Raw genomic sequence first — 14,460 nt, 5'->3', positions numbered from 1 at the left:
GTTGAATACGCAAAGCTTGCATATCATTTCATTGATAGAAGAAGTTAAGAGTGAGTATAGAAAGTGGTACAACGCATGACATGAACGCACGAGGCATGAACATAGCGACCGGAGCAGAGGGACATGGGATGCTCAGCCCAAGCAGAAAAAACACGGCTAAACTCGCCATCCTGGGACACAACTCAAACCAAACCAACAAAACGACCAACATCTTCAAATCTACCTCTGAGGACACCGCGAGCAAACAAGACAACGCCTTCGTGAAGGAGAACGATGCCGGGACGCCATCGTCGTCCGATCCGCAAAACCGAACCTAGAGTTTCCCCTGCTGCTTGAGGAAGGGCACAGGGAGCGGTCATGACAGCGCCTCCAAGAAGGTGACGGCACCCAGGGGTGTCGCGCTGCCGGCATTGAGAGATCGAGCAAGGATTTCGCCTTGGCCGAGTCTGAGCAATCCCAAGCTGTCGAGGCAAAATTCGAAGAAGCGAAAGTCAAGTTGAAGGCCTAAACCGCTACCGTAGGAAGGGGAGCAACGCCCACCAGCAGAGGAGGCATCCAAACAATACATTCAATAAATAGAGCAATGAAGCACATCACCATGGCACCACCAACTAAGGTTGGGCCTTGGGTTTTCGCCGGGTCGTAGCGCGTCATTTCTTCTGGTGCAATGCTATCCGTGTGCCAAATTCACCTTAAAAAAATTCTATGTGCTAAATTTGTACTAGAAAATTAGCCACACCGAGCATCACCAACAAAAATATATTCAGTCAGATGGAATAAATGCCCCCCCAAATTGATGATGGTCCTTGACGCTGGTGCACATCTGTGCCGGAAGGAACAAGGAAGCTTCCTCGCATCGCATCCACGTCAGAAGGAAGCGGATCGGGTGGGAGCAAAGACCCGCCTCGTCTTGTCAAGATCCGTGCCGCTCGACAACCTCCCCTGTCACCGGCGCACCGCCCTTGGCCGCGGCGTCGTCGTCGGCCGCCACGTCGACGCGCACCTCGGGACGGGCCGCGGTGTCGTCCGGCGCCTCGACGGCGGCGCGGCACAGGGGGCACGTGGAGTTCCCGCGGAACCACGCGTCGATGCACTCGACGTGGAACCGGTGGCCGCACCGCGGCAGCGCGCGCGCCTCCTCGCCGCGCTCGAACTCGGCGAGGCAGACCGCGCAGTCCCCGGCGCCGACGGCCGCGGCGACCACGGGGAGCGCGCGGAGCACCGCGGGGTCGAGCCCCCGCGGCGAAGGCGCCTCCTCGTCCGCGCCGCCGACGTAGATGGCCAGGCTGCGGCCGAGGCGGCGACGGTCGCGCGCGCGCCGGCGCCGGCCGCTGTTGTACAGGTGCAGCGCGACGAGGGCCAGCAGGACGCCCGCGAACGCCCCGGCCGCGACGAACAGGACCTTGCCGGCCGTGGCGTAGCTCGACGGAGCGTCCACCACCCGATTGGTGTTGGGCTTGGGCACCTCTGGCGGCGTCTTCGGTGGAATTGGTGGGTCCACGCAGGCTCGGCGGCGACATGGGAACCGCGGGTCGTCCTTGGCGTTGGGGTGCGCGCCCATGGCCACGGCCACGGTACGTAGATCGATCGTAGCTGCACTGCACACCCAACAAACAAAAAAGAAAGACCGTAGCTAGCTTAGCTGCACACCGCGCTCCACTCGTTTAGGACTTGGTGTGCGTGTGTGTTGGTGCAGTTACTTATATACGTAAAATATGATGAAAATACCGTGGCTGATGCCGGGAGAGGAAACTTTGGATCCAGGAGCATTTTTGGGGTTTTGACTGCATGATTCTGGCGGGTCATGCGGGTTACGCCGGCTGGGGAGACTCGACTGACTTTGGAGGTTGCATTTGCAAGAATTCCACGATTGAGAGGGACTATGATATGAGACTAGAGACTGGACTGGGAGGCACCGGGTAGCGGGCAGCGGCCGTTTCCAGCAGCAGCAGGCCACATGAGACTAGACTTTGGAGTCGATTGTACGGTTCGGACCAGCACGAAAGTTCCCCGAAAACACTCGCTGCTCGGAGCATCTCCAACCGATGCGTTTCGCCTCGGCGCGGTATAATTCTTTTGCAGCGTCGAAATAGTCTTTTTGCGCGCGGGAGCGGCGAAGAGGTTTTCAGATGCACAAAAACATGGCGCCCAATTCAGGGGGCCCATCTGCAGCAGCCCAGATTCTGCAGCGCGCGCGAGCGGGGCACCAAATACCCAGCGCGCGATGCAGTTTTTCCAGCATGTTGAACCTTATTTACCGCGCGCGGGATTATAGCGCGGCTGCTGGAGTGCTACTTTCGGTCGAGCGCGCACGATATAACCGTCTTTCTTAGGTGCGCGGTTTATTTAGCGCATCTATTGGAGATGCTCACATGGTCTTTGTCTTTGCCCCCTCGAACGGTTGCCCGAACAGTAGCGGTCACCGGGCCTTGGGACCCGTCATAGATGATCGACCAATAAACATATGTTACGAGACGAAAACCTAATATCACCACACCTAAGATGAACAAAGTACTGGGGAAACCCCTATGATAAAAAGACAGGAATAAAATCTATATTTATATCTGTACCTAATCTATCGATACCTTATATATCCATCTATATACTATCTATATCTATACTTAATCTATATATATCTATACGTAATAATAAAGGGCTATTGCTTCTGGCGGTACGTCATCAAAATTGCCCCAAAGTTGTAAAATATTACCAACCGATGCCAATCATAAAACACTTCTCACACAAGGAATTCCTGCCAGGGCTGGCCCATGCAGTAGGAATTTTCTATACTGCACTCTGTGCGCAGGGAGAAGAAACAGCGCACCGGTTTGGGACGGCTTGTTTTTTAAATTTCGTGCTCCTTTCCGTCTTTGTTTCTTTTATATATTTTGGGACATAAAAATGTTCCAATTTTTTTAAAATATTAAGAATGTTGAAATAAAAGGTTTAATAATTCATAAATGTTTGTAGATTCAGAAAATATTTCAGGTTATTAAAAAATGTTCGCAGATTATGTTTGCAATTTTGAAAACAAATGCTCAGGAAATGATTTTTTTATGATTTTCTAAAAAAATTGTATATTAAAAATGGTTAATAAAATCGAATAAAATTTCACCAATTCGAAAAATATTCATGAATTGAAAAATATCTTAACAATTGAAAAACTGTTAATGACTTAAAAAATAGTTTATTGGTTCATAAAATGTTCGCTGAATCAAAAATGATCATGCATTTCAAAACATGTTCATTTAATTAAAAACATGCTCGCAAATTTCAAAAATCATTCCACCAATTTCCAAAAAATGTTCTCGACTCTAGAAATGTTCGCCTATTCAAGGAAAATGCTTTAGAAAATGTTCACATTTAAAAAAATGGTTTACAAATAGTGTATAATGTTCATTATTTTAGTTAATGTTCAAAAATCTGTAAAAATGTTCACGAATTTGTGTTCACAATTTTAGATATGTTCATGAGTTTAAAAAATGTCATGATTTTTTAAAATTGTTCGCATTTTCACGAAAATGAGAGTGATAGTGTATCTCGAAGATGCAACAAAATATGGTCATGGACATTGAAGATTATAAATTTTTTTCTCCCGTTGCAATGCACGGGCCGTTTTTGCTAGTTAATAACAAAGCAAGAGCGCTTCTGGTCGTCCATCATGTCGTTTTGCAGAAAAACACCTATAGTTACTGGTAATTAAGCCGCAATACAATTTAAAATGATGAACAGACAAAAACATTTCATTTTGCAGAAACTCCCTTGTAATTTTCAATAATAAAAACATTTCGCGTTTTTCAAAGAGCCCCTTGTTACCTTTTTTTTCTGCATTTTCTCCAATACCTATTGGTGTAGGATAAAGTTCCCTCGCCCAAGCGTGACTTACTAGATGGGCTGCACAATTTTGCAGTTTTGGCCCAATTACTCTATTTTTAACCTTTTTTTTCTTTTTTTAGAGATTCAAATGCTTTTAAAAACAATCATATCTTTCAACCCCTAACTCCAAATGAAGCATTTTATATATGGAAATCCCTCAGAAAAATACGTAAATTTGAAATATGCTATTGACCCACATGTTAATTATTTCTAAAATTATGTTTAGGATGCACCCCTAATTAATACTTTTCTTTATATGATGTATTTTTATTCAAGGATACGTCAAGCAGACATATTGAGAAAAGGGGCTATTGCTTCTGGCGGTACGTCAATTAATTATTTTCTATATATGGTGTACTTTTTTTTCAAGGATACTTCAAGCAAACGTATCTAGAAAATGGGTTATTGCTTCTGGCGGTATGTCATCGAAATTGCTTCTGGCGTTTGCAACATGTATTCTTTATATGGTGTATTTTCTGAGGCATTTTTTTAGGCGCGGGCACATATTTTTATTCTCCCATTGCAACGCACGAGCATATTTGCTAGTTAATAATAAATGGGCTATTGCTTCTGGTGGCACGTCACCGAAATTGTCCCAAAATTGTAAGATATTACTCACCCATGCGAGAGAGCAACTAGTTGACGAGCTCTCCTTCGGGAGTCTCACAACAATCAGCGCTACTTAGCGCGCTCTCAGCCGCCCATCACGTGTCGCGCTCTGGACGCTCCCTCCAGATTTTTTTATTTTTCGGCACGCGTTTTCGGCTTTTAAAACGATTTTTCTCGGGTTTTTTCGAGCTTCGTTTTTCCACTGGTCTTCCTTAGCTTTTGGATAAAATTTCGGATTTTTTTTGCGCGAAACGCGTTATTTTTGTCTTGCGAGAGTCACGGTTTTTCTTCTGTGAGAGGCACGGTTTTGCTTTCCCGAGAGTCACGCTCGTGCCTCTTAGAAACAAAATACGCGTTTTCTATTTTTTTTCTTCCACGAGAGGCATGGTTGTGCTTTCGCGGGAGGCACGGCCGTGCCTCTCGGAAACGAAAAAAAATGTGTTTTCTGTTTGTTTTTTTCGATTTCGTGAGAGGCACGGTTTTGCTTCCGCGAGAGGTACAGTTGTACTCTCGTGAGAGGCACGGCCGTGCCTCTTGGAAACGGAAAAAATGGGGTTTCTGTTTTTTTCTTTCGCGAGACGCATGGTTTTGCTTCTGTGAGAGGCATCGTTGTGCTTTCGTGAGAGGCACGGTCGTGCCTCCTCGAAAACGAAAAAAATACGTTTTCTCTGTTTTTTCCTTCCGCGAAAGGCACGGTTTTACTTCTCGGAGAGGCACGCTTCTAATTTCGCCAGAGGCACGGGCATGGCTCTTTCAGAAAGGGAAAAAAATCCGTGCTCCCGGTTCGGTTTTTTCATCTGGTTTCTTTTGTGAAAAAAAGGTTCGTTAAAACCTATCAACATGGGATCTAGTTTTGAATATCTCGACGCGAGGAATCCAAGGGCGAAAACGGTTCAAGATTTGGACGCACGGTTTAAGAGATAAAACGTTTTGAATAAACAGATTTACGAAAAAAGGGAAAACTTCCAAGTTGCGACAAGTGGCGCGCATGTAGCGCCCACTTGTCGCAACCTGAGAAGGTGGGTGTGATCTTTGCAACGAGTACTCCTCAATTAGTGATTTCGCCGATGCCACCTATATGATAAAACACGTTTCACTAGGGGAATCCCCGCCTGGGCCGGCCCATGTAGTAGGAACCTTCTACACTGCGCTCATCCCGCTGGGAGAAACACAGCGTGCCTGTTTGGGCCGCCGATGTCCCTGTGGCCTTTTTAAAAGAATTTGTTTTTATTTTTTATTTTCTGTCTTTTTTTTCTACTACAAATAATTTGGGACCTTAAAAAAGTTTCATAAAATACTTTTTTAATTTTGGAACAAAATGTTTAATAATTCAAAAAAGTTTGTGGATTCAGAAAATGTTCATGTTTGTAAAAAATGTTAGCATATTCAAACAATGTTCGCAATTTGAAAAGAAATATTCGGGAAGGCCAAAAAGGTTCATGCTTTTGCAAAAGAGTTCATGTATTAAAATTTGTTAATGAAGTTGAAAATATTTTTTGCAAATACAAAAATGTTCATGAATTGAAAAATATCCTCCAAACTCAAATACTGTTCATGACTTACAAAATAATTTACTGGTTCACAAAATGTTCATTGATTCAAAAAATGATCATGCAGTTTAAAAAAAATTCGCTAAATAAAAATGCACATGAATTTCAAAATTTCTCCACCAAGTTTTCTCAAAATATTCACAATTTTTTTTGAAATATTATAAAATGTTCAAGATTTTACAAAATGTTTGAAATCTGTAAAAATGTTCAAGTATTTGAGTGCACGATTTCGGATATGTTCATGATTTTCAAAAATAAAATCATGATTTCAAGATAATGAGAGTGATGCACAATATAAGATCATAGCCATTGGTGATTTCAATTTTTTCTCTCTCGTTGCAACGTGCGAGCCATTTTGCAATTCATAATTAAGGGGCTATTGCTTCTGGTGGTACGTCACGGAGATTGCCCATAACGTTGCAAAATATTACCCACCAATGTCACTTGCGAACCAATCTGTGGTTGGATGGTTAGAGGGGCTGTGGTATCTTCAGCCCACCAGGATTCAAGTCTTGATGCTCGCATTTATTCCTGAATTTATTTCAGAATTTTTGGCGATGCGCATTCAGTGGGAAGAGGCATTCCCATCGACGACGAGGTGCCTACAGCGACTTCATAAATTTTAAGATGATATGCCGGCTCAGTCTTTCGAAGGTGCTCATTGGGGTAGGGTATGCGTGTATGCATTCATAGGGGTGAGTGCATGTGCGTGTATATGAGCGCTTGGATCTATACTGTATTAAAAAACCAGTGTCACCTATAATTGATAGAAAAAAAATCACATAGGGTAATCCCTCATCTGGGCCGGCCAATACAGTAGGGACGTCCAATACATCGGGAGAAGACTTGGCGTGCCTGTTTGGGCCGGCCAATGTTCGGGCAGCCTGTTTTTAAAATTTTGTGTTTTATTTTCCTTCTCCTTTTCCTTTTCTGTTTTCTTTTTTTACATTAAATATTTTGGGATTTCAATAAAGTTCCGAAAAGTTTAAAAAGGGAATTTTCAAATAAAATGTTTTATAAACCATAAAATATTTGTGTATTAAAAAATGTCCGCGATTTTGTAAAAAGTTTTTCGCTTATTCAAAACATGTTCGAATTTTGATACCGAATGTTCGGGAAATAAAAATTGTTCATGATTTTTTAAAAGGTCCGTGTATTAAAAGATGTTAATTAAATTGAACAAAATTTTGCCAATTCAGAAAATGTCCATGAATGGAAAAAATATCCTAATAATTCAAAAACTGTTTGTGACTTACAAAAAAGTTTATTCATTCATAAATAGTTCGATGACCAAAAAAATGATCATGCATTTCAAAAAATGTTCGTTAAAACCAAAAAAAGGTTTTCAAATGAAAAAATGTTCGTGAATTTCCAAAATTGTTCCCCAATGTTTGAAAAATTGTACGTCAATTCTAGAAATGTTCGACGATTCAAGAAAATTATTTTAGGAAATGATAACAATTTTTAAAACATGTTGCAAATAGTATACATTTTTTATGAATTCAAAAAATGTTCTTCATTTTAGAAAATGTTTGAAAATTTGTAAAAATGTTCATGAATTTGAAAAATGTTCATGATTTTTAATGTGTGCACGAGTATAAAAAATGTTCATGATTTCAGGAAATTAATAGTGATACTGTATCTTTGTGATGAAGTAAAATATGGTCATGGTCGTTGGAAATTATTTTTTTTCTCCCTGTTGAAACGCATGGACCTTTTGCTAGTGAATCTAAAGGCCACCCCCAACTAGGAGCGCAACATGACGAGACGACCACAACTAAATAAGCCACCTCTAGGAACCAACACTAACATCCAGCAATCAACCCTTCTGTAGCACTCCAACGCGCGACCGCATTTGGTCCGTCTCTGTCCATTTGTGTCGAAACAGATAGAAAATGTGGCCCAACGCGCCATCGCAAACGGACGGGCATCCGTTTTCTGTCCATCCATGACACATTTCCGGCACAAATTTGGGTCGCTTTTGTGCCAAAACGGACAAAATGCGGACGCACGCGACATGCGCCCTTGCCCTCCCACTGGTCCGCCTGTCGGAGACACAACATTCTCATTTCCCCCTTCTCTCCCAAAAACCCTCCCGCCCTCCCACTCCTTCCACGGCCACCGCCGCCCATACAGCGGCCTCGAAGAAGAAGAAACGCAAGAAGGTGCTCTCGCCGGAGGAGCTCACCCGAGAAACGGCCAAGATGGCTGGTTGGAGGGCCGCTGCGGCGGAGAGGAAAACTGCCGCCAGGCTACCCATGATGTCGCCGCCACGCAACACAAGGCCGCCTCTGAGGATAATGAAGCCCTCGTCGTCAAGGCCACGCGGGCAGCGACGCGGCATGCCCTCACTACTAGGGAAAAGCCTAGCAGTAGCGCGGGTTTTAGGCCTACCAGTAGCGCGGGCGGCAGCGCTACTGGTATGGCGCTACAGCTAAAGGTTAGCAGTAGCGTGGGTTAACCCACGCTACTGCTATATCCACTTAGTAGTAGCGCTTCCTGGAAAGGGCGCTACTGGTAATTACTAGTAGCGCTTCTCGCAGCCCGTGCTACTACTATTATTCTGTATTATACTTCATTTTTATTTCATGTTGTATTCATACACCTTTATACAAGTTTTCATACAGCAGCAATTTAGAGATTGTTTTTACATCATAATGAGTTATTACATCACTGGGTGAAAGAACCGTGGACTAGTTTCAAGTGGATGTACATCCACTTGAAACTAATCCGCGGTTCTTTCACCCAATGATATAATAAATATCATCATCATCATATCATTAACAACTTATCATCATAATACATCATTGTCATATAACACCTCCTCATGATCATCGTTTTCATCAATGAGACATCACATAGCAAGTTGGTCACTATTCATAATCACAACTCCTCCTCATCATCAACTCTAACACATCGTATCACATAATAAACATTGTACCTAGGACCTACTTCTCTCTCATAGGACCTACCACCTTCTCTTAGGTAAAATAGCATAAAACAAGATAGGCCCTAACTCTCCATTATGGAGAATGGAGATTATCCTGTCTCCAATTCTTGCCTTTCGCACAATGTTGCTTCCAAGAACCTCCCTACGACTGACCATACATTTTTTTCCATTCGTTGATTATCATGTCTCAATCGGTTTTAGAAATCTGATATGGATAGGTGTGATTCGTAGGATGACCTGGCTGTATGTTCAAAACATCAAGGCGACCATTCCGAAACATCAGATGAGGCACACAATCCTTCGGGATTTTCAGTTGAAAAATATAGTAATAACTTCATAGTTAGCAATGTAGTTCAGTTTTAGAAGTATGCAAAAGATGCACAGATGTCATAATAGTAAAAAATCTTACCATGGCATCTCCATGGATGTTACCGTAGTTCAACACGTGCACTAGTGGCACGTATTGACCATAATGTGAAGGAGTTTGATAATAGATATTGTAAGTCTCAAGATCAGTACAAAATGCGATCAGATGATATTTCTCCTAATAAGTTAATTCTGAGCCATCGGTGTAGTAGGTTCTGTCTACCATCTTCCACACATTGTTTGAAGAATGAAAAATAAGCTGTCAACTATTTTGAAATAAACAATATAAATTAGTTAATAACTATGTTTGAGAAACTCATATAGTGGTAGAACTGAAAGCGTATCAACAAGGACCCAAATGTCCATATTGTCTTGGGCGATGTCAGGATCACCAAGATCCATGGTGACAAGCATACCCTCATAAAAACTATACATCTTGCAAAGTGCTTTCCAATTTGTGCAACCAAAATGGGTTACGCTCTCAGAATTGTATAGATTTACTTCAAAATCCATACCATGATGGGTCCTTAGGTGAATTTTCTTTGTTTCGGAACTTTCATGGTCTTCAAAATCCATCATCTCCAAGACATAGCGTCTTGCATGGCATGGGATAAGCTAGTTGAATTGTAAAAGCTGAAAATTACACATTGGAATAGTTGAAGTCATGCTTAATTACGAAAAAAACACTTGTCGCCGTTGCGTACCGTTTCAACATTGAAGGTCTCCTGGAGCTTAATGCTGAAGCGCCGACCTTTGTCCAGGTGAGGCCTGTCGCACAGACCTCGGTCGTCGTTGCACCAGTCGCACTCCCCCGGGAGACTTTCGTCGTCCGATGACGACATTTCCTATGTTTATAATTCAAAGATTAAACTTGTACAATTAAATATATGTACTACAAAAACTAAATTAGATCATTATTATTCATCACGGGTTGACTATCGGTCCGCCGAGTCTTTTTTTGAAAACTCTCAGCTCACGTGGTGTATATATTCGACCGTCGGTGATGGTCTCTCCTCCCTTCGTCCCCGAGTGCATTACACCAAAATGTCTAGCACACGGGAACGAAGGAGAAGCGACCCCCACGACAACAGTCAGGATTCTTCGTCCTCTCATATATGATGGAGCCTCGACAGACTTAAAGTCAACCCGAAATGTCGTTAAATTATCTTTCTAGAAAATCCAGGCCACTCGATATTTCCTACATATTCTAGCACGAGTCATGCCAAAATTCATGGAAAAAATCTGGCATGACCTTTGCTAAAAAAGGACATATCGAGCGCCTGAAATTTGCCGGAACGGAAATTAATCAACACTCCGGCAAAACATAGGCCACTCGGAGGTGTAACCTGCAAACATGACCGGCCACGCAAGCACATATCCTATTCGAGCAACACAAGATATACATGTTTTTATCTACATCATATGAGCATTCAAACTTGATGGTCATTGCATTTCATTGGTTGAAAATATGAGCAAAAACATTTAAAAATATCTTATAGGACTCATATTGACATGGAGATTTGGCTGGTCCCACCTCGAGGTCGGAGGGGGTCAGTGACGGGGACGACGGCGGGGATGATGGAGGGGCTCCTTGATTTCTGCAAAAACAAAAACCCTATAAGCTATCAACTAATCAAATGCATACGCCTTGCATAGTGGGGTCCAATTTGAGCATTCAAAATAGGAGTACTTCTCCAATTTGAGCATTCAATAAGCAAAACCAAATCATAAAATAAATAAGTATTCAAATTAGCATGCATTCAATAAGCAAAACTAAATCATCTCTTGCGTACGTACATCGTCGAATATTATCACTAATACATCTCAAATAGTATCACACATATAACATCACTAATACAACTAAAACCCTAGCGAACGACGGGTATCGGTGCGGGCGGTTGACACCCAAAGAGAAGGAACCATCACATGATCATAGCTCCAGTGAGATCCCTGAAGAACCTGCCAGGTATTGGAGAACCTGCCCTCCAACGCAACCATGTAGTGACGGACGTGCTCGTCCTCCTCGCTGACACGGTGACGTACCACCTCCGCGGGGTCCTCAAGCCTCTGCACCGTCACTGGCCCACGCGACCACCACCAAAGAAGGTTCGGGTCAATGACGGGCTGGCTCCTCACCAAGCTGCGCCCCCCGGTAGGTAGCACCTCCCAGTACCAGCCCAACGGGGCCCAGTCCCGGACATGGCCCCTCTGATCAAGCAGGTGCCCACCGCCGAGTCGACGACGAGGATGCGGGATAGGCATCGTCGACGTCGATGCGGGAATAATTGCTTTAACTAAAAAATAACAACTAAAGATAAATTTTCTTACTAAAAATAAACTAGTTCTATTAATTCAACTAAACACTTACTATAAATAAAAATAAATTAGTTTCTTACTAAAAATAAACTATTCTATTAATTTTCTTACTAAAAATACACTAGTTCTATTAATTCAACTAGTAACTAAAAATAAACTAGTTCAACTAGTTCTATTAATTTTCTTACTAATTCTATTAAGCACTACTGCCCTAGTTCTTAAGCATCTACAAGTACTAACTAATTAGATGAACCCTACCTAGGAACTACTGCCCTAATTAGCATCTAATTTGATGAACCCTAACTAATTTGACGCACTCTAAAATTTGATGAACCCTAGGAACCCTAGCTAGGCAGAGGTAGGGGAGGAGGATGAGGTGTAGACGTGCTAACCTCGGGTGTCGACGGAGTTAGGGAGCGGCCGAGGGAGGGGCAGGCGGCGTCAAGGCCGGGTCGGGCCTTGGGCGCGCGGTAGAGGGCGGCGATGTAGGGCGGCGTCGATGTCAGGGCCGGGGGCGGCATCGAGGTCGGGGTCGGGGGCGGCGTCGAGGGCATGCGGAGGGCGACGGGAGAGCACGCAGCGGCCGACGGCGATGCAGGGCGATGACGGCGACGAGAGTAGATGAGTTCGATTTGGGGGAAGTGGCCGTAGGGAAGAAGAAGCGCGCGGTTAAGTCAAAAATAGCAATAGCGCGTTCTAGGAAAAGCGCTACTGCTACATTAGCTATAGCTAACTTAGCTATAGCGTTGGCTGACAAAACACGCTACTGCTAAGTTAGCTATAGCGCCTGTCCTGAAAACACGCTGCTCTTACGTCTTTCTCATTGATTTTCCTTTTTCATTTGTTTTCCTTCACATTTTTCTTTCCTTCCCCTCTTTCTATTTCTTTCATTTTCATTTACTTTTCTATATGTTTTTCATTTTATTTTCCTTTCATTAGCAGTAGCGCTTTCTACGTAAAACACGCTGGTACAACAACCTTAGCAGCAACACGCTTTGCTTAAGCTCGCTACTACTATTGGTAGCCTAGCGAGAATAGTAGGGGAATTGTAGTTGTAGCGCTTCTTCCCTGAGACGCGCTACTGCTATAAACTTAGCTACAACGCGTTTGTTTGCCACGCGCTAGTGGTAAGTAGTAGTGGCGCTTGTTTTTGTCACGCGCTACTGGTAAGATTCTGTGTATAAGGTTTTCCCTAGTAGTGCCTCATGTCGGTGTCAAAACCGGCGGATCTTGCGTTGGGGGTTCCGAACTGTGCGTCTAAGGTCGATGGTAACAGGAGACGGGGGACACGATGTTTACCCAGGTTCAGGCCCTCTTGATGGAGGTAATACCCTACTTCCTGCTTGATTGATCTTGATGAATATGAGGATTACAAGAGTTGATCTACCACGAGATCGTAATGGCTAAACCCTAGATGTCTAGCCTGTATGATTGTGATTGCCTCTACGGACTACACCCTCCGGTTTATATAGAAACCGGAGGGGCCTAGGGTTGTACAGAGTCGGTTTACAGAGGAAGGAATCTTCATATCCGAACGCTAAGCTTGCCATCCACGCAAAGGAGAGTCCCATCCGGACATGGGAGGAAGTCTTCTGCCTTGTATCTTCATGGCCCATTAGTCCGACCCACGTCACATAGCCCGGACGCCCGTGGACTCCTTAATCCAGGACTCCCTCAGTAGCCCCTGAACCAGGCTTCAATGACGATGTGTCCGGCATGCAGATTGTCTTCGGCATTGCAAGGCGGGTTCCTCCTCCGAATACTCCAAAGCAGCCTTCGAACACAGAAAACGTGTCCGGCTCTGCAAAACAAGTACCACACACAACCGCAGAGAGTATATTTTTTCATGAGTCCCATCTACTGACAACTTTTGTAGCGAGACATTATGTCCCTGCCCGGTCATTATTTCGAACCGGTTTTTAGCCTCCCGCTCCATGTTTCGAGATGCGGTTTTCATTGGCACGTCTTGTCGAAGCAGAGATCGTGTCCCCTTATTGCGGGATTCTCATCAATGTGGGCATGGGTAATCCAACCGCGCCGTCTGCATGGCCCTTGGGGAATAGGCAAGTTTTAAGGCGAATGTGGGAGGTGCTTGATATTCACTGCCTTTATAAAGAGATAAGGATTCACCCTTTCACCCACGCCTTCTTTCTCTCTGCCCACCCATTCTCGAGCTCCAGCGCCCAAGCTTCCATCCTTTCCGCCTCAAAAAAGCACTTCGACCAAGTCCGGATCTGGAGCGCAAGGCAAGTGGATGGCCTCCTCTGTCACGGAGAAGGACATCACGAAGCTCCGGGAGGCGGGGTACTTGGCCCAGGAAATTGCCCACCGGCTTCCGGCCAAGGGGCAGATCGTCCCCACCCCAGAGCCCCACGAGAGGGTGGTGTTTATTCCCCACTTCGCCCGCGGGTTAGGGTTTCCTCTCCACCCCTTCGTCCGCGGACTGATGTTCTACTATGGGCTAGATTTCCATGATCTAGCTCCAAATTCTTTCCTCAACATTTCGGCATTCATTGTCGTGTGCGAGGCCTTCCTCTGCATCCCACCCCACTTCGGATTGTGGCTAAACATCTTTAATGTGAAGCCGAAGGTGGTGGGTGGTCAACACGCAGAGTGCGGAGGCGCTATGGTGAGCAAGCTATCCAACGTCTCATGGCCTAAAGGTACCTTCGTGGAGACCGTCAAAGGGTGGCAACAGTAGTGGTTCTGCGTCACAGAGCCCCGTGACACCACCTGGGCCGCGGCTCCCGAATTTAAGTCCGGGCCCCCGATGCGGCTCACCTCCTGGCTAGA

The 14,460-nt window shown here is 44.5% G+C and overlaps 1 protein-coding gene across 1 annotated transcript; it reads right to left on the bottom strand.

Annotated features, from left to right (window-relative positions):
* Positions 1 to 268: 268 nt before the first annotated feature.
* Positions 269 to 1,989, bottom strand: LOC123074033 (RING-H2 finger protein ATL2). The gene is made up of 2 exons (XM_044496987.1): positions 1,729 to 1,989; positions 269 to 1,598 (listed from the first exon to the last, which is right to left on the bottom strand). Exons 1-2 carry the CDS (start codon positions 1,788 to 1,790, stop codon positions 914 to 916), a joined length of 747 nt encoding a protein of 248 aa, XP_044352922.1. The 5' UTR covers positions 1,791 to 1,989; the 3' UTR covers positions 269 to 913.
* Between the last annotated feature and the right edge of the window lie 12,471 nt (positions 1,990 to 14,460).

The sequence above is a fragment of the Triticum aestivum genome, chromosome 3D (genome assembly GCF_018294505.1).
Source record: "Triticum aestivum cultivar Chinese Spring chromosome 3D, IWGSC CS RefSeq v2.1, whole genome shotgun sequence".
Classification (NCBI taxonomy): domain Eukaryota; kingdom Viridiplantae; phylum Streptophyta; class Magnoliopsida; order Poales; family Poaceae; genus Triticum; species Triticum aestivum.
This window is presented reverse-complemented; position numbering and strand designations above follow the sequence as displayed.

Excerpts from the sequence above, each read along its gene's own strand:
- LOC123074033 (XM_044496987.1), bottom strand. The coding sequence starts at position 1,790 with ATGCAGTCAAAACCCCAAAAATGCTCCTGGATCCAAAGTTTCCTCTCC. Across the intron at positions 1,599-1,728 it reads CTCTCCCGGCATCAGCCACG|TGCAGCTACGATCGATCTAC; the intron begins GTATTTTCATCA and ends TTGGGTGTGCAG.